Genomic DNA, 26,561 nt, shown 5'->3' on the forward strand with positions numbered 1-26,561 from the left:
GTGTAATCTGTTGCCATTTTATCTAACGAATGTAATTAAACCCTTTTAATCTTGCTAAATAAACTCAACTTGAATCTCTCTCTATTCACTGCTGTTCTATTTCTACTTCTCCATCCACCATACTGAACAGGTCACAGTCCCCTTTTATTCAGACTCGCTGTGAAAAACCATGCTGAGAAATACAAATTAGGGAGGCAGCTGTCGCTCTTTGTAGATGTTGGCAAGGAGGCTCAAATCAGTCATGAAAAAGCTAAAATAGCTGTGAAACTTACCCAGTCGTTTATACAATCACCAAGGTCACATGGATGGATAAGGACGCTAAGGAAGAAAATGTACAGCAGGGGATGAGGAGGAAAGAAAGCGAGGCTGGTGTCCAGTAGCCAGACATTCACCAACGCCCAGGAAAACGTGTCAAACTGAGAGCTGTAATCCTCAGCCAGAGTTATTACTTTTACAGTGCTACATCAGGAGGCACGAAGACATGCCGTCATGGTAGCATAACTCGGCGTACAGATCATAATCAGGAGCACATACTTGTGTGGCTTCTTGCTTGAAGGTATTTGAACTTCTGAGACAAAAAAACTTCTGACCTGCTGGAAACCAGAGGTCATTCACCATCCTCAGTTCCAAAAAAAACCTGTTCTTTTAAAAAAATTAGGAGGCAGAGGAAAACAATGGTGTTTTAGAGGCAAATAAATAAAAAGCCATATTGGGACCAAAGAGTCTGACTGTCATAAAAAGCAGGAAAATAAAAATAGCGCCTCGGAAAAATTTGAGCCTAAACCCAGAAATGTCAAATATTAGAAAAACTATGATTTCACCAGATTCATGTTAGTTGAGAGCTGGAAGGAGTTTGAGAAATCACCCCACCTCACCACCCCATTTATACGGGAAGAAACAGAGCAGAAGCTACCAGTCTACGTTTGTTTAAAGTAATTCACTAGGGCTTCCCTGGTGGCGCAGTGGTTGAGAGTCCGCCTGACGATGCAGGGGAAACGGGTTCGTGCCCCGGTCCGGGAGGATCCCACGTGCCGCGGAGCGGCTGGGCCCGTGAGCCATGGCCGCTGAGCCCGCGCGTCCGGAGCCTGTGCTCCGCAACGGGAGAGGCCAAAACAGTGAGAGGCCCGCGTACCACAAAAAAAAAAAAAAAAAAAAAAAAAAAAAAAAAAAATTCACTAAGGAAAGAGCCACCTCTTTGATAATGGATGTAGCCGATTTATAAATATTCATCAATACAGGCTGGGCTATCAGAAAAAAGTCAAATGGAGAACTTTACTTGAAAACTGTTCCACGCGGTCTTCTCTGAGAGAAGTGGCGTCGTATTGGCATGTCCTTGGTAAATTCTACTTTCCCAAAGGAAAATGAGGGCCTGGTGAGAAGGGGACATGGGGAGTGCGGCTTCCTAGGAGTCCTTTCTCTTGCTTATTCATGTATTAAAGTGGTTGTCTGCAAGTCATAATGGGAAATTAGCCAGCCTTAGACACGGCCAATATCTGTTAAGTATAAATTAGGAATGCCACAAAATATTCTGCTGAGCAGTTGGAAGTTGCCAGGAAACGGGAGGTCAGGCGATGCCCAAAGGTCAGGTTATTCCCACCCCTGGGTCCTGGACAGGACTGGTTCATACTGGAGCCCCAGCATCGCAGAGCCAGACCCTAGGCTTCTGAATCATGTGACTCAAGATGCTTAAATCTGGATGCCCCTCTTGGCCTTCTACTTGGGGAAAGGACCCAAGGAGAAAATCCAAGGAAGACACAGGAAACAGAAAACAGACATGTGACAACAATACACTCTTTCTCCTCATCCGTCTTTAGAATAACATTAGTTCCTGCACATCCTTCAGTAATCCAATTTACTTATTAACACTTACCATGTTTCCCATCCTTAGATTTAAAGCAGACTTTCCAGGGTTCTGATAATACTTTTCCCATGAATTTGTTTTTAAACACATCTACCCCCAAATGGATGCATATGCTTCATAAATTCTATTGGAGGATGTGGTGCTGAGTTAGTAAGTGGTGAATAAGTTCAAGAAGAAACGAACGCCTCTTTATGCTGGGACCGTCACAGTCGGTAATGGGAGGGCTGCACCAACGCATATACGCTGCCTCTTTCCAGAGCGAGACATACGTTCATTATTATTTACCAGCCACCACAACCATCGGTGGAAAGTGTGTGCCAGAGTCCGAGCTAGAAGTTTTTTTTTTTTTTTTTTTTTTCCAGTACGCGGGCCTCTCACCGCTGTGGCTTCTCCCGTTGCGGAGCACAGGCTCCGGACGCGCAGGCTCAGCGGCCATGGCTCACGGGCCCAGCCGCTGCGCAGCACGTGGGATCTTCCCGGACCGGGGCACGAACCCGCGTCCCCTGCATCGACAGGCGGACTCTCAACCACTGCGCCACCAGGGAAGCCCCGAGCTAGAAGTTTTACAGACACGATCGCAGTTAACCTCGTGACCACGCTAAAAATGGGTGACTTCTGTCCTCACTCCATCAATAAGCAAACTTGAGTTGCTGGACCAATGTCACGTGGCTGGTGAATGACAGTGAGTCCTGCGTTTCCTATGAGACTCCACTCAGCCCACCACAATACGCAGCCTCCTGACACATCTGTGCTAATCACTTTAATCCAGAAATGGTGAAAGATTAACCTGTTTTATCCATCTGTTTACTATATAGTGTCTGAAGGACAGATTGCCGCATTCACTAACAGACAGCAATACAATCAACTTGTCCTTTGAGAACTATGAAACCTTAAGCCATTAGCCTTGGAATATGTAGAAAAACAAGCCCAGGTTAAATGACTGCTACAGAGTCACTGGGCTGTCGGGATTGGGTTCGCATTGGAGGTTAAATTCTGTGTTTTAAGGCCACAAAACCACGGGACCAGGCCAGGTGGGATCGGTGTTGTTTAGAAACACTACTGTGATACGTTGTACACTGGTGAATGCTCTCAAAAGTCCTCCTGGGTCTGTCTCCACCTTCCCCCCCCCCATCAACGTTTTGGCATCGTCAACTGTGATCCGAGGCCAGTCCGTGATTTATTAACTGAAGCGGAAATGATTTAGACACGACCTATTCATCAGTTCATTTCTTCCTATATTTTTGCACTCAACCCCTGAATATAGTTAATATTCAACCAAAGAGTGTTGCTTCATCTCTCCCTATGCGTCAGTTCGGTCTATTCATCTCTCCCTACACCCTCTCTCGGCTCTGCATCCTTTGGCAGTTTACAGCTCCCAACAGAGTGCAGTCCGGGTTTTAGGCTAGTTTACCAAAGCAGAACCAAGAACAGAAAAGCCCGCCCTTCGAATATTCCCAAACCGCTTTCTCAATCGTTTAAATACTTTATACCAACATGTTGTAACAGGGAGAGTGGATGTGCTCTGAGCAGGCAAGGTGAGTAACGCAAGAACAAGTGGCAATTGTATTGTAGTTAATTTTTTTTTTTTAATTGATCACGAGAAGGGAAAGGCTTTAACTCTGTCAACACTGGCAGAGCTCCAAGTCTGTGTAAACCAGGTAATGCCCCGAACACAGCTCCAGCCACAGCAGGCGTTCCTGAGCAGAAGCGGCCCATCTGCTGATGCAATGAGGCTACAGACAATGGCTGGTCCAAGAGATGGTGAGTTCCACAGAGACTTGCAGTTTTTTGTACCTTTTTGCACCTTTGATGCCAGGCCCCAGCACTAACAGGTTGTGTCTGAACCCGGGAAATCCCAATCAATCACGTGACACCACCACCAGGTCCGACCCGCCCTTCCACCTTCACACAGGACCTCATTTCCCTAATTTGCAAGGTGCCGCCGACCACATGGCTCTCGGGGCTGCCAGTGTGTGTACCCACGGTTCAATGTAAACTGAACAGTCCAAGCTTTATTGGAATTGATGTAATGAAGGCACGGATTCAAATACAGGGGTCGACTTTTCAGAGTTAATACCAAAACAAAAGAAAAAGGAAAAGAGGAAAAAAAAAGAAAAGAAGTCAAGTCAGGCTAATTTCCCTTCTGCCATTTCTCACGCTGCAATCAACATATTCAAGATTCTTTACATGTGGCTCAAATCATCTGGTGGGGTTTGTTTTTCCAGCTCAGCAAAATTGGCCTCAGTCGTCTACTTACAGACTATAACAACCTTATTTAAACTGTCTGCTACTTATATGTGTAACAACCTTATTTAAACTGTCCCACTGAAAACAACATCAAGGGATGCCTGAAAGACTTCAAATACAAACTCTTGTCCTGTGCCTAAAGCTCAGAGGCTGAAATCTCAGTAACTCAAACTTTCTGTGCATGTTCAAACTTCATTTCCTTGTATCCAAAGAGACTTTTGAAAAAAACGTTAAATAGTATCTAAAACATTGTTCACTGGTGAAATTTTCACACATTTTTAACAGGGACACTTTTCATTTCGTAATGGCAAACTTTTTGAGTCTATCACAGAATTCTTAAAGCTAAACAGTATTCCCTTTTTAGTGAAATACTGGCAAACGGAGCATCTGGCACACTTTAATGAGCTGTTTTATCCTTTCACAGTGGCTGAAACTAGGACATCCATTCATCCGAGAAAGTGGATAGCACAGAACGATTACGTAATCCTGCGGGATATGCTGATATCCAGGGCACTCCACCCCCCCCCCCAAATTTAAAATTTTCTAATACTACTTACTAGGAAAGAAAACAGTAATACATGTTTCATTTAATGATTCAGTACCTGTGAAAAATGTTAAAGGATATCATTTTCACCGCATATTCATCAGTTAAAACAAGGCTCAAAGCCATAACAAGTGCTATAATAAAAATTAAGTTGTAGATGCCATTTTTCACCAAGAGCAATGGAAAAATGAGGATAAACCCAAGAAATAATCAGTGTTGACACCTTAACCCAGTGACTGCCAACCAGGGGCAATTTCGCCCTCTGGGGGACATCTGGAGGTGTCTAGAAACATTTGGGGGGGGGAACTGGCATCTATGGGGAGAAGGCAGGGCTGTTGCTACACGTCCTATAATGCACAGGACAGTGCCCCTCAGCAAAGAACTGTCCTGTCCAAAACGTCAACAGTGCCAAGGTTGAGACATTCTGCCCTAACCCGATAAATTTAAAAAAGGTTAAACGAGCAGGTGGAAGGAAAAGGATGTGAAATTTAATTATGGACACATTTCAGTCTGAAGTGCTGGCCAAGCACAGACCCAGGGAAAAAGTAGGTTACAAAGCTGGGCTACGAGGCCAAAGCTTAGAGGAGGGTTTCAGGCTGGGAAAACACAGCAGAAAGGTACTCACCTGGGCTGAGAGCAGGAGGAGAGAAGTGAGCGTTTCTTTGGGAACAGCACAGGTGAGGAGGTGAGTGCAGCACCCAAGGCCAGGCCTACACCCAGGGAACCAGTCAAGAGAGGGAGGGGGAGGGGAAAGGGAGGGGGGAGGAGGCTTGGTCAGAGAAGTGCCAGGAAGGAGGAGGTGGCTGCTGCTGCCACAGCCCTGGGGGTGGGAGGTGGCAATTAGGAGGGCAGGGCAGACAAAAACTCTACCTGGAAGCTTTCAGCAGGAGAGAGGCAGAGGCAGCTTGGATGGCACAGCCTCAGAAATAAGAAAATGGGTACGGACTCTTTTTAGAAACGTTCAGCCGTGAAAAGAAGACTGCTCTAGGGGGAACCCGGTCAAGTTCCTATTCACTCCCACCTCCCCTTTCTTTTACATAAATAAATACATATATTTAAATACAATGAAAGTATCGGCAAGGAGATAGGATCCTGGGAGAAGGAACCCTTTACAGCCCAAGAGAGAAAAACTGATGGACTATGATCCCAGGGGAGGCAAGAAAAGTTAAGTCAGGAAGACAGGATGAGACTGTCCTTCAGAAAGGCTGCAACAATTTAAACTCCCAGTGGCAAAGTACATGAATGGGAGTTTCCTCAAATATTCACAGACCCTGAAACATGTTATTGAAAATGGAAAACCAAAAACTCATCCAATCTTCACACTGGCAAGACTCTCTCACTATTTTAGGTTTTATTTCTTTGATTATACTATTGACATTGTCAGGTTATTTTTCATCTGTATTACACCTTTTGCAAATTTCTTGTTCATGTGTTTTACCCATTTTTCTACTAAAATATTTGTGATTTTCTTATTGATTTGTGAGGGCTCTTTATATAGTAAGGCTCTGAATCCACTGTTATACATTGCAAAACCTTTTCCTGTTGTTGGCCTTAATGAAGGGCAAGCTGTCCATGTGTGTATGTATACATCAAAGTCATAACAGTGTGCATACTCCGATTTTAGCAAATAAACTTCTGAGAATTTACCTTAAGGAAACAGCCTTAAATGAGCACAAATATTTACACACATGAATAATACAGTAAGCAGCACTGTTTACAATAAGAAATAAAGGAAATAATCCAATAATAGAAATTTGACTTAAAGCACAGCCACTGACAAGTGTATACGTAGAGTCATGAAAAAAAGCACAGGAATGCTTTAAGATATATTATTTAAAAAGTTAGGGCTTCCCTGGTGGCGCAGTGGTTGAGAGTCCACCTGCCGATGCAGGGGACATGGGTTCGTGCCCTGGTCCGGGAAGATCCCACATGCCGCAGAGCGGCTGGGCCCGTGAGCCATGGCCACTGAGCCTGTGCGTCCAGAGCCTGTGCTCCGCAACGGAAGAGGCCACAACAGTGAGAGGCCCGCGTACCGCCAAAAAAAAAAAAAAAAAAAAAAAAAAAAAAGTTAATAAAAACAGAATTACCATATGATCCAGCAATGCCACTCCTGGGCATATATCCAGACAAAACTATAATTCAAAAAGATACACACACCCCTACGTTCATAGCAGCACTATTAATAATAGCTAAGACACAGGAACAACTTAAATGTCCACTGACAGATGAATGAATAAAGAAGATGCAGTGTATATATATAATGGAATACTACTCAACCATAAAAAAGAACAAAATAATGCCATTTGCAGCAACATGGATGCAACTAGAGATTATCATACTAAGTGAAGTAAAGAAGAAAGAGAAAGACAAATACCATATCACTTTTACGTGGTATCTAAAATATGACACAAACGAACCTTTCTATGAAACAGAAACAGAATCACAGACATAGAGAACAGACTGGTGTTTGCCAACGGGGAGGGGCTTTGGGGAGGGGTGGAGTGGGAAGTTGAGGTTAGCAGATGTAAGCTTTTATATATAGAATGAATAAAGAAGGTCCTACTCTATAGCACAGAGAACTCTATTCAATATCCTGTGATAAACCATAATGGATAAGAATATGAAAAAGAATGTATATATGTGTATAACTGAATCATTTTGCTGTAGAGCAGAAATTAACACAACACTGTAAATCAACTATACTTCAATAAAAAATATTGATTAAAAAAGTATGTTATACAGTATGGAGGTTCCTTAAAAAACTACAAATAGAACTACCATACGACCCAGCAATCCCACTACTGGGCATATACCCTGAGAAAACCATAATTCAAAAAGAGTCATGTACCACAATGTTCATTGCAGCTCTATTTACAATAGCCAGGACATGGAAGCAACCTAAGTGTCCATCAACAGATGAATGGATAAAGAAGATGTGGCACATATATACAATGGAATATTACTCAGCCATAAAAAGAAATGAAACTGAGTTATTTATAATGAGGTGGATGGACCTGGAGTCTGTCATACAGAGTGAAGTAAGTCAGAAGGAGAAAAACAAATACCGTATGCTAACACATATATATGGACTCTAAGGGAAAAAAATGTCATGAAGAGATTAGTGGTAGGACGGGAATAAAACACAGACTTACTCGAGCATGGACTTGAGGATATGGGGAGGGGGAAGGGTGGGCTGTGACGAAGTGAGAGAGTGGCAGGGACATATATACACTATCAAATGTAAATTAGATAGCTAGTGGGAAGCTGCTGCATAGCACAGGGAGATCACCTCTGTGCTTTGTGACCACCTAGAGGGGTGGGATAGGGAGGGTGGGAGAGAGGGTGATGCAAGAGGGAAGAGATATGGGAACATATGTATATGTATAACTGATTCAGTTTGATGTAAAGGAAAAACTAACACACTATTGTAAAACAATTATACTCCAATAAAGATGTTAAAAAAAAATTTTTTTAAAAAAAGTATGTTATATAATTGAAGTAGACTATGATCCCAATTTAAAGGAAAAGGTATATATACGACAAAACGTAAGCACGATGGCCTCTTGGTAGTAAAATTATAGGTAACTGTATATTAAAGGTTTTTCTCTTTGTATTTTGTATATTTTCCAAATCTTTTATAATCAATAAATATTGTCTTTATACTGGGGAGGGATGCAGGCAAAACCTAGTAACTATTGTAATGATGTTTAATGACTAGTTACTATTCATTGTAGTGGTATTTTTGGGTATCAGGGAAAGAGCTGGCCTGAGGAAGGAACAGGGAAACTCCCCAGGGTCAAAGGTCAACACTGGGAAATGCTGAGGAGCGGGTGAAGGCAGAGAGCTTTCTCCAAGTCTGAGAAAAACCAGAGACGTTCAGACTCTGAGCCCAAGCACCACACTGCAATCTTCCGCCAGTACCCATTCTCTGGTCTCCAAAACCTGGACCCTTTGCTCTAGTCATTGAGGGGAAACGCAGCTTTTAGAATCGATCCTTCATACAGATGCTGGCTGAGCAGTGGCGAGTTTTACAGCAAAGTCACAAACAGAAATCTCACATTAAGGGGGCTGCCGGCGAAAACATTAACACGGAGCCACTTAGGCTAGAAAACACACACACACACACACACACACACGCACACACACGCAAAATCGCAGTTTGGCTATGATTGATAGGTGGTCTGGGACTGGGAATGGCTCAAATGTTGGACTGGCCTGCTGTTCTGACTGGATGCTATTCTAGAAGTTCATCAAGATGGCCAAAAAATGTACAGCCGGAGGGCTGCAGGGAGGTGGTGTGGCTACGCTTCACAGTGGGTGCAGGGGCAATATTTACCCATCTTGGCAGATGGCACCTCCCAGCTGGGGTGCCTTCGCAAACATACCCTTCACCGTGCCGTGGTGCTTGTCAGAGAGAGTGAAAAATTACTCATCTGAGAGTGGGTGCATTCCCTCACTGCAAACAACAACAGGAATCTGGAACCGGGGATCTATCTGTTTGAGCACAGAAATACAGGTGAGAAAACCCAGAAGTACAACATGATGAAAGAGTCAGAAATATGTGGCACTTTCCAGAAGATGACTTACACTTCGTCTTTCTCTTATGATGGTTATTAATTTTATGTCAGGTTAATTACCCTTACGATCGAAAAAACTGATGGTAAAAATAAAATGTTCTAACATTCGGTTTTCCCTTGGCACTAGAAATTTATCTGGGGGAAAGCAGATTTGGCTAAGCAGCCGCCAGCCACATTATTATTCCTTTCTCTTAAATGTAACTCAATTTAATATGAAAGACCACCTTCACATTTAAAACACTTATTCCCTTAAAGGGCACTTTTAGCAACTGAATAGAAATCAGCTGAACACATTCAAGGGGCAGTAGAAGCAGAGATTAGCATTTCAGACGCCCTTTATTATGTTCTTTCTTTAGGGACTTCTACTCTGCGGAACAAGAGGATCTCAGCAAAATGTGTCTCATCAGGTTTCTCCCGGGCAGATTGCAAAATATCGGCAAGTTTATGCTTGCGTGAAACAAGAACATGCCATTAAACGAATCACCATTGAATTCCCGTAACTTTTCCCAGTTCCATACTTGTGTATCAACCAGTTTATAATACAACTTATAAAGACGCCAGATTCTTGTGCAGGCTTCTTTAAAGGTTGGTATAAAGCCCAGGGCAAGAAAAAGCTGCAAAACCGTAGCATGTAATTTTTTAAAGGGAAATTCTTTGACGTAACAAATTCAAACAAAAGAAACGACCACTCACCATTTCCCAGTGCAACCTAATATTAAACATGATTTTTCCTATAAAAGATGAATTCCATACCAAAAAATATATTGCATTATCAGTGCCTTATCCAAGAGGTTATGTCTTTTGTTTTTACAAAGCATTAGTAGTTCAAACTTGTACATGCAATCAAAATCAGCACTTACCCATTCGTTTAGAAACTAAACACTTCTAGGACTCAGAGAGACGGCAAAAACCTGTTTTCCTCAGGCTTAAAAAACTCCTCTGCAAAAGTCTACAGTACTGCGATCGCTGTGAAACTTTTAAGCAGTGCAAATAAGAGAAAAACCCCTACCTTGGGTTTCTTTTGCCCCCTTCAGCTTTTGTCCACTGTAAATGGCTGCATCTTTAGCAGTCCCGGCTACAAGCATCTGAGCCGACAGACACAAAAACGGGCTTTCTTCAGCTCACTGCTGTTCCCAGTCTTTTATGTGGTGTCTTGGGCTCTGCTTGCTTAATTCCTGATTCTTCTGAAAGAAGTCCAGCCTGGTGAGGCTGGCGGGATAGCAACTGCCGAAGATGCTTTTGACCGTCGGAGCAAACGAATCACCTTGCATGCACCAACAAACGTGCCAAGTCACCTGAAGGTCCAAAGACTCTGAATTTTCAAAGATGACTAACATTAAAAAGGAAAAATGCCCCAGGACAAAACCCAAGCAATTTAGTTGTGATCTTGGAAAGTCCACCCCGAGAACAACACCCCTCCCTTGAGCCCAGTTTCATTTCTGGCTATTTATCCTGGTCTTTGCATAGCGCTCCTGAATAGTTGCCATGACAACTGGGTAAACAGGATTCAAGTGACCACTGAGGGGTTTAGCGCGATTGTTTTGTTTAGGGAGAAGAATGGTAGCTTTAATGCTTCCTCTACTAAAATTTCCTGGAAAGGTAGAGCCGTCTTTTTTTAGGTTGTGGGTAGGTGATGTTCTCAAAAGTCAAAGATGCTGGCAAAGGGTGCTCCAGTTACAGGAGAAAAGGCAACAGGTGTGGTAATCAGAAAGCCAGGGAGGATTATGGAAGGTTACTGAATGCCAAGTGGGCATTTTCCAGTAAGGATGCAGAGGAGGTGGAATCATCTCCAAAGGCTGTTAAGACTAAGTGAAATGTGGGAAGGACTGGGAGCCTGACAATCCAGATAGTTCTAAAAAATCCTTGCTCCCAGTTCTATGCTCTCTCTCCTCCTCCATGTTTTCATCAGCCTCTTCCCTATAAAGCGGTATCATTCAGACTGTGTGCCATAGAAACTTCATTCTCAATCTTCACCTTTTGCCCGGGCAACCAGAAGCTATCCTGTTCTTGTAAAATTTTACTTGAAAAAAACATTCGCTGTGTTGTGAACAGATTAGGAGCATTTAGCACTTTGACACATCACAATGGTATCATTTGTCAAAACGTTAACTCTGGATTTTAATAATAATAGATCAATACTGGTTCACTCATGATAACAAATGTACCACACTAACGCAAGATGTGAATAATAGGGGAAAGTGTGTGTGTGTGTCTGTGTGTGTGTGTGTGTGTGTGTGTGTGTGTGTGTGTGTTGGAGGGGGGAGTGATACGGGAACTCTGTACTCTACGCTCAAATTTTCTGTAAATTTTTAAATATTCTAAAAAAGAAGGTCTATTCGTTTGTTTTAAAAATGAAATGAAAATGTTCATCCCATAACCATGTCGAAGACTAAAGGAAATTTTAAAAAGAAAAAGAAAAAAAAAAAGCAGCAGCTAGTTAGAACAAGCTGCCAAGGGTATGAGATTTAGAACTAGAAAAGGTCTGGCAATAGTCTTAGCTTTTCCTTGATTCAGCTTAAACTGGGGGGTTAATCTTGTGAGGACGAAATGGGCATATTTTTCCAACCCAAACACGTAACCCAAGTATGGACTGCTTCATACAGTGCAGTGTAGCTGTTTCATGTCCCCGTTACCTCATTTAATACCTACAACTGCTCCCCTAAGCAGGCACCATTACTTTACACACTTTGGAGAAAAGGAAACAATCCCAAGGCCACACAACTGTCAGTGACAATAGTCTGGACAGATACCCAGTCACACACGTTTGATCTATTTCGATTTCATCCCAATGCTTCAGGGGCCCTGCACCTGAGCAACACCCTTCCCACATGGACGGGGCCTCTGTGTCTCAGAGCTCGCTAGACCCAGGGCACCTTGCACCCCATGTCTCAGGGGGAGTGGAGCAGGGTCACCTATGCACTTATGAAAAACAGTGAATGGAAGATGCGGAAATGCAGATTTCATTCAGTACAAGTACAACCTTTCCCATAAATAGTAAGAGCTTTAAAAAAGACAACAGGGTGCCTTTAGGTGTAAGGAAAAGAGGATATTCTCTGTTCCTGGGAATTATTTAGGAAGAGGGAGGATGCTCCTTTTGTGTCTCATTGAAAGGGGATAAACCGACCATATTTCATCAATTCTTAACGCAAATATGTTCCCCTCTCAAATTGCCTGAATGTGTCTGCAACTTGCTGACCAGCATGCCGTAATTCCATACACGGATGTGCGCGGATTTCATCACAGCCTTTCATTGTCTTTGAAAATCACAGGCACTATTGGAAGCACTTGCTCTGAGTCCAGCTGTCCTTTAAATGTAGTCTAAATACTCCTCCTCTCTAGAGTCACTGGTGAAACAGAAAGTTATTTTATCTGCAGAAGGGCCTGGCGACAGGGTGACAAGGTGTAACTGTGTTATCAGTGAAGCAAGGATCTGTGGTGGACGAATGACCTCCACTTCATTCTCGCACATTAAAAAGCAAGCTCCTGGAGATAAGACAGCATCGTGCCCTGGTTAACTAGGTAGAGCTTCTGCTTCCACAGTGGTGTATAAATAACGGTGCCCTTTGCAACCATGGGGGTCTTCGATTCAATACAGTAATAGATGTTTGGACTGAATGATGTACAATTCCAGAAAGTTCAATCAAAATGCTAAAATCCAGTGTTTAACCTTCTAGGTGAAACCCTTGTTATCCGGCAGATTTGCACATCCACACCTCCTTGCCCAATCACGGCAGGGAACACATTCCCTAGGGGACCCCACTTAAGAGATCTGAGTGTTTGAGTATGAAGCACCAAGCCCAACTCAAAGCGTCTGTGAATGAGTCTCCAGTGCTGTGCTTGGCTGTTCCAAAAGGGCTCCAAACCCTGGAGGCTTGGCGGGGGGCAGGGGGGTGCCATGTCTGAGAAGGGGGTCAGCTGGGAGAGGGAGAGATAACACTTTAACATAGAAAGACTGGATCACAGTAAGGACATCACTCTAATACTGACCTAGTGGTGTATCCCTAGGGTAACTTCCAATTATACAAATCGAAGAAGATCCAAAAACAAACAAACCAAAATGGAACGCATACCAGTAGGGATTCGAGATAGTGCGTTAAATCTTCATCTCTGGCAAAGTCAAGTGCTCACACACCATGAGCAACTCCATGGTGTCCTTTTATGAGCAAATCTGATTCATCGTTGACTGAGCACATATGACGGTCTGGAGGCTGGCTGAGCTACACAGGGGGGCACAAAGGTGGAAGAGGCATGGGCTTCCCTGGTGGCGCAGTGGTTGGGAGTCCGCCTGCCGATGCAGGGGACGCGGGTTCGTGCCCCGGTCCGGGAGGATCCCACGTGCCGCGGAGCGGCTGGGCCCGTGAGCCGTGGCCGCTGCGCCTGCGCGTCCGGAGCCTGTGCTCCGCAGCGGGAGAGGCCACAGCAGTGAGAGGCCCGCGTACCGGAAAAAAAAAAAAAAAAAAAAAAAAGGTGGAAGAGGCAGGCGCTGAAAAGTTGTACTTGGTCACGGTCTTCCGTATTTATGGAATACCTTATTCAGAAAACAGCACTGAGGTAGAGACACCAAAGCCTAAAAAGAGATGTAAAGCGTCACTGGAATCAAGTTTCAGGAAGGCTCAAGAGAAATAAGATGAATAAAATGAGAGAAAAAGATCTAGGAAGAATAAAACAGGACAAAAAAATAAAAGGTAGGAGATATGCTTACAATATCATCAGAATTATTTAAAGAAATGTTTGGCCTCTGTTTAAAAAAAAAAAAACAAAAAAACCCAGGGGAAAAAATGGCCGAGGCAGCACCTCGGTCACACGAAACACGAGTCCCCAGGATTAAACGTGCTCGATTCCCGAAGCCATTAACCAAATCATGATGCCCCTGGGAAGAAAAGGCTCGTGTTTCCGGAATGCCGGCACAGCGTTCGCACTTCACGTGTGGTCCTGAGTGTTGTGTACAAGAGGGACCGAGTCTGGTGTCAGCAGTGGCCCCATGAAAGAGGGGGACACAGGCCAGCAGGAGTCACTTAAGAGGAAAGCGCTGGCCTCCTCTCGAGTCTCTGAAAGACGACTTCGGTGCGACACGCTTCACAGGTCCTCGTGTCTCGGGGCCCGGAGGCAGTGCTTCGAGACAAGACGCCCACAGCCAGGCCAGTCCTGTGTCTCCAGCTTCATTCTCCTGTTTGATGTTCCATTTTCCGGCAGATACGCCTGCAGTCCGGTGCACAGACCGCACGGCTTCCCTCCTGGGAGGCCTGGTCTCCGGTCTCCCCTCGGCATGGACACCCCTCTCTTCTTCACTCTTCCCCTAGATAAACCTGACCCCCTGCAGCCACCTCCCGCTAGAAGCCTTCCCCCAGCAGCTCCCAGGGTCAGGGCCACGCAGGGGACCCATATCCTGCCTTTTTGGAGAAGACCTCACAGAATCTTCGAGGATACGCTTATGCTGGGTTAAAGCTCCGAGGTGACCCTGCAGGAGTCAAGGATGCTTCCCCCTAGAACCCGAGAGCTTCTGACATCCAACGCACAGACGGAGAGAGAGGAGAGCCAGCCAGGCACGCTGCACACGACAGCCCTGCTCTGCTCCTGCGGCAAGTGGGCCCGGCCTCGCACTCGGGGCCGGGAAGCGCAGACAACCAGTTCTCCCGCCTGGACGGCTCTCCTGATGGCTATCCGTCTGTCCCCTTCTCCCATTCTGTCCTGAGGCTCCCCAAGTTTTTTCTGAGGAATGTTAATAACAGACTTCTCTGACCACAAGTTATCTGCACCAGGCAGGGACAGAAGGCAGGGATCACGGGACTCCCTTGGGGAGAGATTCTGAGGAAGCAAAGCAGGTTTTCTTGGATACAGAAATCTCCTGGGGTTGGTGTGGGCACTTCTGGCCAGAAACACTACTGCCTAAAGCAAATCACAACAGAGAAAAGCTATGAGGCCACGTCACCCACCAAAAACCGTTTGATGGAGAAGCTTGCCCTTTGTAAACTGGAAGTTCTAAGCTGGGGGGAGGACTGCACCCTTCAGTGCCATCTGAGGTAAAGAACTGGCAGCAGGCCAGGCCCTACCAAGAGGTACGCCTGTATTTTCCTCATAACTTAGCGCCAGGAGGACTTCTCAGCAACGCTAGTGAAGTGTCTTCTTCGCAACGCTCAAGACTAGCTACAGACCGTTCACAAAAAGAAAAAAGTCCACATGCTATAATAGTTCAATTGACATAACTGTTCCAGCATGTCAGTTATGTTCTCCCTGCTTACACCAGCTTTTCAAAGCAAAACATAAAAATCCCAAATAACGAAAACCCACAATATTCCCACAGAAGGATTTCTAGATGCTTGGGGCCCAAGTGCCCACCCCGAGCCTCACACACTTGCCAAGGAGAGGAGGCAGCCTGTACCACAGGCCTGGGGCCCAGGGGGCCGTGTGCACACACTTGCCAGGCCACCATGGGAGCCCTGGGTGTGCTGCACAGGCTCCTTAAAGCACCAAGCCGCTACTCCACTTTTTCTAAGGCCACAGGCTTTACAGCCATTGTTCTTAGGCCTTTTGGGTCACAGAATTGCCAAAAGAAACCTCTAGAAGCTGCCCAAATCCATGATCTACATGCCTGGATGATGTACAAAACACCTCCATATACAGACATCTGAATACATCCTCTCAAGCCCCTGTGATGAACATCTGACTTGAGGAGGACATGAGGTGAGGACTGGAGATACACTTTCCCCATCTCTGGGCAAAGGCGAGCAAGATGTTCCCTGTGAGATTTCTAGAAGCATCTATCTTTGGACAAAAGAAATGTCATAGGGCTTCCCTGGTGACGCAGTGGTGGAGAGTCTGCCTGCCGATGCAGGGGACACGGGTTCATGCCCCGGTCCGGGAAGATCCCACACGCCGCAGAGCGGCTGGGCCCGTGAGCCATGGCCGCTGAGCCTGCGCGTCCGGAGCCTGTGCTCCGCAACGGAAGAGGCCACAACAGTGAGACGCCCGCGTACCGCAAAAAAAAAAAAAAGAAAAGAAAAGAAATGTCATAAGAAACTCTAAATGAGGGTTGTTTACATATATTTCATATAACATCACCAGGAACACTCCAATATTTGCAATGGAACCAAATGCATGCTAAGCGAGTTGTAATTTACTATTTCTAGAGTCTAATTAGCCCCTTCGCACTTAATACCACACCTACATCTTAGGCCTCAGACAAGTCAGTTCTCATGTCTGACTTGCTGGGTGCCTTGAAAATGGCAGCGAGACGTTTTTCAAAGTCTTCTTCAGCCCATCTCCTGGCAGCTTATTAATGAGTGCCTGCCACCGGTCAGGAGGTGAAAAGGGCTGTGAGCCAACAGACATGGAACCAGAGACTGCAGTTGGGTCATTTTATAAAACGCAAACACCAAGCAATTCAGCACAACCACGTCCCAGCAGGGAAAAACAAACATCAAAAAGAGGCAATTTCTTCAACCTTCTGGCTGTTGATGTGTTTTCAAGCAGGCCTAATTTCAAAAGTGATGACAATTTAAAGGAAAAACTAAGTCCATGCCATCCAAGAAAGAAGACAAAAATATGGAGGACTGAGATTTTAAAATTCAAATTTCTATTCTTATGAATAAGCGCTGGCAGGTCCCCTCCATTTCTCTGCATCTAAGGTGCCAATGGCTGTAAAACTGCACAATTACTGCACCACTAAGAAGAGAGAAAAGAGTTCCCACTTAAACTGTGGTTCGCCAAAAAGCTGCAAGATGCATCTCAATACCCAAGACCTTAAAGTGGGGGAAAACACGCATCTTTAAGTTATGGTATTATTACCCCTGTTGTAAAAAGAAGAAAGGAACACTGGCAGAGGTTACACAGCTCCCGTGAATGTAGACCCAAAACGCAAAGCCCATTTATATCATCTTGTAGATCCTGCCCATTGGGGATTTATAAAGCACAGCAGGTGGATATAAGCCAGCTGACATGGTACATGGTTACGTTTTAACTATTCATTTCCAACATTATGTCAACACAAGCTATGTACTGTTAAGTTAGTTGCCGTTTTTTGTGATAACCTAAAACATTTTACTATAAATTTGAAAAATGGAAAAATGAGTTACTGTGTCAACTACCAGAACGGATGCACGCGAAGTCGTCACAGATCTACAGAACCCCAGTCTCAGCTACTTTACGCCACACAAATGCCAAACTCTCTCCATCACACCTCAGAGTAAGGTAACAAACTGAAGAGATTATTCTCCCCTCATTGAGTTTTGCCTTCCTAGAAGACAGAATTCAACACCGTGGTTCTTATAAAAAAACGCGTAAACTCTAAGTGAGGAATCACTCTAATATTAAGTCAGAGGTAACTGGTAAACAAAATAAAAATAAGATTTAGCATCAGCAAAGTTATTGACAGTGGCATTATGGAACATAACAGTCTCATGGGAAACAGTTCAGGTCAGATTCCTCATCTGAATCCTTATGAGGATAGCACCTAGTTCTTCCACGAGAGGCCCTTGACATTATTATTTTGTTGGGGGATTTCCTTTCTTCACAGAGGTAACTAAGAGCAGATGTTTGCCAAATCAAAATAATTTCAGTTTTTTAACAGCACTTTACGGCAAGTTGCCCATTTAGCCTTAGACTCAACAGCTGCATTCACCTAACACTAAATCCTTTTTGTTCAGATAGATTCTCTGTATAAAACTCACATTGTTTCTGATCAGGATATGGCATTAAAAAGCTAAAACCAAGAGCCTAGACACAAAAACTTCCGAGACAGGAGTCTTCTAATTAGTTACAACCAACGAGTAAAAGTCCTTAAAATCCATCATTACTACTTAGAATACAGACAGACACTCTGTCATGTTTAACAATAAAGCAAAAGAAAATAAAACGAGAAAGAACTCTACCACAACAAAAAACACACCAACCATTTCTTCCAAAAAAGGTATATCACATTCTGGAGCTTGCCCAAGAATTGCAAACCAATGCTTAAAATAAAAATGCAAAGGCTTCACAATGTTTTCTTTTAAACCAGATTTCTCTAAAGCATAATGGCATCATTCCAAAGCAGACAAATAGGCCCAAAAGACAAAGGGATTTTTTCCAGTGAATGCTATGTTATAATAATGTCATATACATTTCCACCCATCAATAATGAAAGGACTTCGGAGAAACCAAATCTCGGAGTAACCACACCAGGAGGCGGTGTCCTTAAATAAGACAGTGTCAGTCTAGAACAGTCGTAAATCTTACCTTCTGCATGTTTGGCTTGATACAGCGGACAAAGAAAGGATTAGAGGAGCTTAGCGTTGCCATTAAGGAATGCAGGGAGTCCTATTAGAAAGGAAAAAGTATATGTTGATTTAGTCTCTTATTATGTCTTTAAATTTCTCAGCACCCTAGGCACTCATCAGAAACAAGAAAAAGAAAACAATATAAATCTGAGGAATAATAGCATTTTTATTTTTAATCATGTCATTCTAATAAAACAAAGGTATTATGATTGTCATAGAAGTTATTTTACATATGCAAAACTCATTTATTACTTCCTTGACATAGTACCATTAAACAAACAAACAAACAAAAAACTGTTCTGTTAACCAGCAAAAAAACCACCCTGGGATATTTCAATGTTTATACAGAAAACCTGAGAAGTATCCACTCTCCACTGAACTTATTCCTCTTAATTAATTATTCCCATCAAAATGAGCTTATACCAGTACCTCACTGGTCTTTGAGCTAAAATCTCTCATTCTTCCTTCAAATCACCAGGCAGATCAATCTTCTGTAATACTACCGTCTTTTCTTTGAGTTTTTTTTTTAATTGTGAAGATTTTTTAACATTTGCCAAAGCAGACAGAGCATGTAATGAGTACCCATTATCAGCTTCGGCTGCCGGCTCATCTCACCTCATCTGACCCCTGTCCTCGTACACACTACGCCCACTTCCAGTAGAAAAGCAAATCCCAGACATTGTGTTATTTCATTCCTCAATATCTCACTATGTATTATCAAAGGCTAAAGACTTTAAAACATACAGAGGTAACCACAATATCACTCCTGAAAAGATTTAACACCAATTCCTTAATATCAATGTGAAAAGGTGCAACTAGCTCAAGTTTCATTTTGAAATACTCAACTGTCTCGAATTTCATAATTTTTAAATAGCGTACTCTTTGAAATCAGAATGCAAATAAGGTCCCCGTAGTGGTGTAGTTGGTTGATATATCTATTCAGTCTATTTTAATCCGTTGGTTTTCCCTCGTCTCCATTTGTCTGTTTCTTTCTTCTTACAATTTTACTGTTGAAGAAACTAGGTTGTCTGCGACATCGATTAGTTACTTCTGTGCTCGGGAGGCTTTAGGATTTCGCACGGATGACAGAATGTCCTGGAATTCACGGCCTCTGGTACGGTACCCATTTAACTTCATACCCGGTGTCCCATCCTCTGGGAACAGGACCCCCACTCCTGACTCAGGAGTCCGCCTCTTGCCTTTGTCTCTGCCTGGAAGCCCTACCTACTCTCTTCCATTCCCTTGATTCCTACTCCAATTTAAGTCCCAAATATCCACAAAGCCTTCCAAGACAACTCCAGGTAACACTGACCTAGAAAAAGACAATGTAACAACGCCACTGGGTGATGAAGAGCCTAGGGTGTAGAGTCAGACAGGCCCAGCTTCCATTCAAATCCTAGCTTCAGTCCTTGGAGGGAACTGAGCAAGCCTCCATCCTCTAAACCTCAGCTTCCTCATCTATAAAGTGGGGACAATAATACGTACTTCTAAGAATATGGGAGACGCGAACAAGGGAGCATGTATAAAGTGATCAGCCCGATTACTGGAACATAGAGGGTGTAGAATCAACGGCAGCTATTATTATTGTTGTATCCGGTAAGGTTCACACCTGCCCGGCACCGTCAGCCCTGGTGCTGTGGGTCCAGCTCACCCCCGGCCATGCCGTCGACAGACCTTAACACAGAACTCGCCCACCGCCGCGAAAGCATCCAACGTTGATTAACTAAATGGAAGAGAGCCTCCCAGAGGGCACATTGAATAAAGCTCTGTTGACTGACATGCCTCCAGCTCCCCAACAGGCTAAGATTTGGGGGTAAAGCAGAACAATTAAGTTAGAGAAATGGTCTTCATGTTATCTGCCTCTAAACTCCCTAAAAGGCTTACATACTTAAAATGCAGGCAAGAATGTTCCTTATTTTCCCTGAATTCTGGACATCTGGACAAGGTAACTGACACTGATCTTGTTTAACCATGCACTGGGCTATTCTTCCTAGTTATGATACTGTAAACATACCTGGGAAAAATAAAAACAATCCGGACACGGGAAGAAAGATACTTGATATGCACATGAGTCTTTAAATACAAATCAGAGCGATCTCAAATGACCAAACAGTCTTTCTTATGAAGACTTACTATTTCATAAGCTTAGAATAAGCAGCTATTTATTTTTAACAAGACAAAAAAAATCTACATTTTTTTTTTTTTTCATCTGGCTCAGAAAAAAAAAAGTGTATTTTCTTCCTAGAGTCCTGTCTGGTTTAAAAGGATGATAGAAAAAATAAATAAACACTTTCATAGACCTCACAGATACCCATTTCCTATTTTCAATGTTTAAAATCACAGTAAAGACGGACCCATCCAGGCCAGCGGCGTAGACTGACCTTGAACTGCGAGCTGACCGTGGGCCGCCGATGTTTGCCTCCACATTTCAAGGTATCCTGGTTCGTGCGGCTTGAAACGTGTTCAAAGAGGTCGTAGATGAAGTCGAACCTGTGTGAGCGGAGAGCAGGAAGGCCATGAGGGGTGCACACCCAGTTATTAGGTGCTGATCACTGTAATTACAATGCATTTCCCCGCGGAAAATAACACACCAAGGCCTGGAAGAGCTAAGACAGCGTCCGAAGATTTCTCGCCAACCACGGCCAAAGAGCTTTAGGCACTGAAAAGAGACGTGGCCGCTTCGGAGCACTAGAGTCTCGCAGAAGAAAAGGGGACTAGGATGAAGAGGACTCAGGGCGACAAGCCACGTAGGCCCGCCCAGCTCTGCAGAGCTTCTGCGGCCTCCACGCCCTGCGGAAGGGAGGGGTTTGTCTCGTGCACTGCAGGGTGGTGAAGATGCGACCAGGTAACAGGTGGAAAGATGCTGACTCTGCAGTGAGCCCTCCCCGCCACTTCCTAGTTGTGTGACTTAGACACGATGCTTGCCTCTCTCTAGGCCTGTTGTTTCATCTGGAACATGGGGGTCACTTTAGGATTTATGCTATAAAGCTGGGGTGAGAATGAAATGAAAAAAACGAAGGCAAAAGGCTGAGCATCGTGATGCCTGGTACATCCTAAGTGCTGATGTTTGTTGTTGTTTTTTGTGTGTGTGTGGCACGCGGGCCTCTCACTGTTGTGGCCTTTCCCGTTGCGGAGCACAGGCTCCGGACGCGCAGGCTCAGCGGCCATGGCTCACGGGCCCAGCCGCTCCGCGGCATGTGGGATCTTCCCGGACCGGGGCACGAACCCGCGTCCCCTGCATCGGCAGGCGGACTCTCAACCACTGCGCCACCAGGGAAGCCCTGTTGTTATTATTATTTATAAGTTCTGTAAAATCTACTGCCACTACTGAGAAAGTAAAAGGCTTCTCAGGAGTTTTCTTTATCTTCCTTGCACGGAAGATGCTCTGGACTGTAAAACCAGGGTGGGGTGTGTGTGGGGGGTGACTTCGCGGGGACCGCGGGGACCAGGAATGAGACGGCCAGGCATCCATGCCCCTCAGGGGGACAATGCGAGCACCTCTCTCATCACTTCTCTTCTGCTTGACCCTTCCTCACTTTCATCCCAGGGTGATGTTTCATTCTCGCTCTTTGAACTTCTCTGTGCTTTGAGCACTTTGGAGAAAAGCTGTGGGTTCCGTTAAAACGTCACAGATGCCAAAGGCAAAAGAGAGTAGGGGCAGCAAATAGCCCAAGCCCCCCCTTCTACAGAGAGAAACCTGGGGCTGAAACAACGTTCTTCACCCCACTTCCACACCCACTTGACGTTAAGACAGAGGCAACTGGTGAAAGGCCATCTCTTGGGTCTCCAGGCCTGTGCTCTTTTTCACAACAAAATGTTCCGGTTAACCTCAAGACACTGCTTTTATTTAAATGTATCACTTTAAATCTGCTCTGAGAGATAGGTAACCTGCTATGGTATTTTTAAAACGTCGCCATTTTTACAGGCCTGAAAACTCATCTAAAAATAAAAATAGCTGACAAGGTTGTAAAATTAGGGAATCCTCATAAAAGAGGGTTAAAACAAGTTGAAAGTTCAAACACTTCCACCCTGAGCTTCTAAGCTGACACTTTAGAGGGGTTCCCCTCACCCCAGTTCTATCTAAGTGACAGGGTGGCCACCTAATGCTTTCATTTCTAAAAGTACTCCAGCTTTTTAGTAATTGTGCTTTCCCTCCTTAGATATTAAATATGTGTGTTAGAGGCTCATGCTGGATCTGATAAAGGTATTGACAACTTTAAGGCAAGGGTTGTTTTCCTCCTCTCTCTCTCACAAAGCCTCCTAAAACTAGGAAGCCTCCTGGTTTAATACATACAAATAGCTAAACTAATCACTAAAACTTGCAGCATGTTTTCCTTAACTACCGATTTAATGATGTGAATTTACAATTCATGAATGAATAAATGAATGGGTAATTAATCTATCATTTTAGCTGAATTAATACTTGTTTGTTTCTCTCGATACCCCTTACACAAATGAGAGACATAGGGTTCTACACACCCGAGGCTGAAGTCAAGTTCACGCACAGCTCTAAGCTTGCTATGAAGAGAGTAGGTCATACTGGATAAAATCTTAGGTTCCTGAGCCAAGCAGACCAGATCAAATCTAGTTGAGGGATCGCGGGCAAGTCACTTAATCACTGTAAGTCTTAATTTCCTTACCTGCATAACGTGATGGATTTACTATTCCAATGCTACCTCATTAAATGGTAGTCACTACTGCTAGTACCGTTTTCTATCTCTTGGATCACTTTATTGATGAAATACTGCCCGGGGAAGAAGATGATAAACCAATTGCCCGCACATTAATTTTTTCTATATTTGTGAATTAAAAGCATCTGCACAAACATCAGTCTGGCGTCTCGGGGAGGAGACTGACGCACCGGCTTTCCCTCAGCAAGTTGAGAAGATCATCTCTGAAGGTATCTCTGTTCTTCTCCAAGATGCCCCGCACGTCATACTGAACCTGGTTTTCCAAAATAAACGAGAAGGCAGAACTGATCAAAAGAATCATTTCAGGCCATAAGCATCCCTTTTAAGAGCTGGGTCCACAAAAAGATGTTAGTTCAATATATTTATGATTGGCTTCTGAAATTGCTATTCTCTAAATACCAAATGGGCAAATATCAGCAAGGATCCTGATTAAGAAGTCACCTCTCCAAGGGTGCGGAGAAAAGGGAACCCTCCTACACTAAGCTGATACAGCCACTATACAGAACAGTGTGGAGGTTCCTCAAAAAACTAACAAGAGAGTTGCTATGGGATCCAGCAATCCCACTCCTGGGCATATATCTGGACAAAACTCTAGTTCAAAAGACACACGCACCCCCTGTGTTCACAGCAGCACTGTTTACAATAGCCAAGACATGCAAGCAAACTAAACATTCATTGTCAGAGGAATGGATAAAGAAGATGTGGTACATATATACAATGGAATACTACTCAGCTATTTGTAGTAAAAGAATGAAGTAATGCCATTTGCAGCAACATGGATGGACCTAGAGATGATCATACTAAGTGAAGTCAGTCAGACAGAGGAAGACAAATACCATATGATATCACTTATATGTGGAATCTAAAATATGATACAGATGAACTTATCTACGAAACAGAAACAGAACAGATTTGTGGTCGCCAAGGGGGGGGAGGGGGAGAGGGTTGCATTGGAAGTCTGGGATTAGCAGATGCAAACTATTATATATAGAATGAATAAACAACAAGGTCCTACTGTATAGCACAGAGAACTATATTCAATATCCTGTGATAAACCATAAAGGAAAAAGAATATAATAACTGAATCACTTTGCTGTACAGCAAAAATTAACACCACATTGTAAATCAATTATCCATCAATAAAATAAATTTAAAAAAAAAAAAAAGGGAGTTACCTCTCCAGCATAGTGTTTCACTCCAAAATTGTTGACGGCAACTCTGGGCTTCACATAAAAGTGGTTATTCTAAAAAAAGAAAAACAAACAGAAATGCCTAATTTCACTCACTGATTCCCTGACAGTGTAACTATAACTGACGGTGAAAACAATTGCAAAACCCACGACGTGTCAGAGGTATGGGACACATCACGGGTCGCACTTCATCAAGACCAGGCAACTCTGATCTGTGTCATTACAGTAGGTTAGAAATGTTAAATTTTATACACTAGCTAAACATGGGCGTATTCTGACAAGGAGCCTACAATCTATGTCTTTGGCTTATTTCCATTTAGTTATAGCAGAGAAAAGCTTTCGTTTGAGGAACAAAAATTCACTGTGGGAGGCACGGTAGGGGTCAACAGCACGTTAATCTGTCATTTGTCACATCTTAATCCACAGATGTGCTATTCAGACACAAGGAGGAATTGGCAGGTTTGGACATACGGCATGCTGACTGTGTAACTTCTCCAATAAGGTGCCGTCTGTGGCTTGAGGAAAATGGCTTTCTTCATTGATAAGGGCTAGGAGACCAAGTTTCTAGAAGAGGGGAAAAAAGGTTAAATATGAATTAGAAGTTTTTGGCTCTGCATATTTTTACAGCTCCTTTCCTCTCTACTCTCTATCAAGTAAGTGGTCAAAAGGGCATAATAACGTCTCAGATTGAAAAATTCAGAATGACACACTATTAAGAAATCTAGTTCATTCCATACTAAAAAAACTGAACCCCCTGCAATTTGGTGGACAAAACTTTTACAACTGGCCAATCCACTATCGGAACTGCAAAGTTTCTGATGATGACTTAAAATCTATGGGAAGGGCTTCCCTGGTGGCGCAGTGCTTGAGAGTCCGCCTGCCGATGCAGGGGACACGGGTTCGTGCCCCAGTCCGAGAAGATCCCACATGCCGCGGAGCGGCTGGGCCCATGAGCCATGGCTGCTGAGCCTGCGCGTCGGAGCCTGTGCTCCGCAACGGGAGAGGCCACAACGGTGAGAGGCCCGCGCACCGCCAAAAAAAAAAAAAAAAAAAAAAAAAAAATCTATGGGAAGCCAATTTGCACACTGTTGATTCTTAAAATATTGACTTCAACGAGACAATGGGTTTGAGGCAGCCAATTATTTAAATTCAACCTTGCACATTTACATGTATGTTTCCAAACGGTCCACTGTGCTCTGAACATTCACATCTTTGATGTGTGTGTTAGTACAAGCTGTTTTGTTCCCATAAATATGAATCAGCCCAGCTGGACACCCTTGGGACTGTTAACAATTCTTCAACAGTGTGTTACCTTCTCAATCAAGTCCAGGCATTCTCCATTGTCTATCCAGTCAATATCTTCCCACACTAAGCCTTCTCTGTACAAAGATTAAAAAGGGCCAGGTTGTAGTAAAATATAGCTTCAAAACTATCCAATGTAGGGGTTCATTTTCTTTAAAAATTTGAAATGGAATTTGATAAGTGCTTACCTGCTATATTCCAGTTGTTCTAAAGAAAAGATATGCTTGTTGAAATATTCCTGAAGTTTCTCATTAGCATAGTTTATATTGAACTGCTCAAAGTGATTCACCTAAGGGGAGAAACCATTCAACAAGAGTCTTTAGAGCCCTCACTGTTACATAAAAAGGCCAAACAGCCACTATGGAGAACAGTACGGAGGTTCCTTAAAAAACTAAAAATAGAGCCATCATATGATCCTGTAGTCCCACTCCTGTGCATATATCCAGAGAAAACCGTAATTCAAAAAGATACATGCATCCCAATGTTCACTGAAGCACTATGTATAATAGCCAGGACATGGAAGCAACCTACGTGTCCATCGACAGAGGAATGGATAAAGAAGACGTGGTACATATATACAATGGAATATTACTCAGCCATAAAAAAGGAAATAATGCCATTTGCAGCAACATGGATGGACCTAGAGATTGTCATATTGAGTGAGGTAAGTCAGAGAAAGACAAATATCATATGATATCACTTCTATGTGGAATCTAAAAAAAAAATGGTACAAATGAACTTATCTACAAAACAGAAATAGTCATAGATGTAGAAAACAATCTTATGGTAACCATGGGGGAAAGGGGGGTCAGGATAAATTGGGAGGTTGGGATTGACATATCCACACTACTATATATAAAGTAGATAACTAGTAAGGACCTACTGTAGAGCACAG

General features: G+C 43.6%; 1 protein-coding gene across 1 annotated transcript in view; it reads right to left on the reverse strand.

Annotated features, from left to right (window-relative positions):
• MYO10 (myosin X) overlaps positions 1-26,561 on the reverse strand; it is a 223,442-nt gene that overhangs the window by 57,322 nt on the left and 139,559 nt on the right. The window contains exons 13-19 of the mRNA XM_059061921.2: positions 25,855-25,955; positions 25,677-25,743; positions 24,836-24,928; positions 24,350-24,418; positions 23,345-23,427; positions 20,865-20,973; positions 18,443-18,523 (exon numbers count right to left, since the gene is read on the reverse strand). Of these exons, the coding sequence (XP_058917904.1) occupies positions 18,443-18,523; positions 20,865-20,973; positions 23,345-23,427; positions 24,350-24,418; positions 24,836-24,928; positions 25,677-25,743; positions 25,855-25,955 (603 nt within the window). The remainder of the gene's footprint in view (positions 1-18,442; positions 18,524-20,864; positions 20,974-23,344; positions 23,428-24,349; positions 24,419-24,835; positions 24,929-25,676; positions 25,744-25,854; positions 25,956-26,561) is intronic.

Source organism: Kogia breviceps, chromosome 4, assembly GCF_026419965.1.
Source record: "Kogia breviceps isolate mKogBre1 chromosome 4, mKogBre1 haplotype 1, whole genome shotgun sequence".
Classification (NCBI taxonomy): domain Eukaryota; kingdom Metazoa; phylum Chordata; class Mammalia; order Artiodactyla; family Physeteridae; genus Kogia; species Kogia breviceps.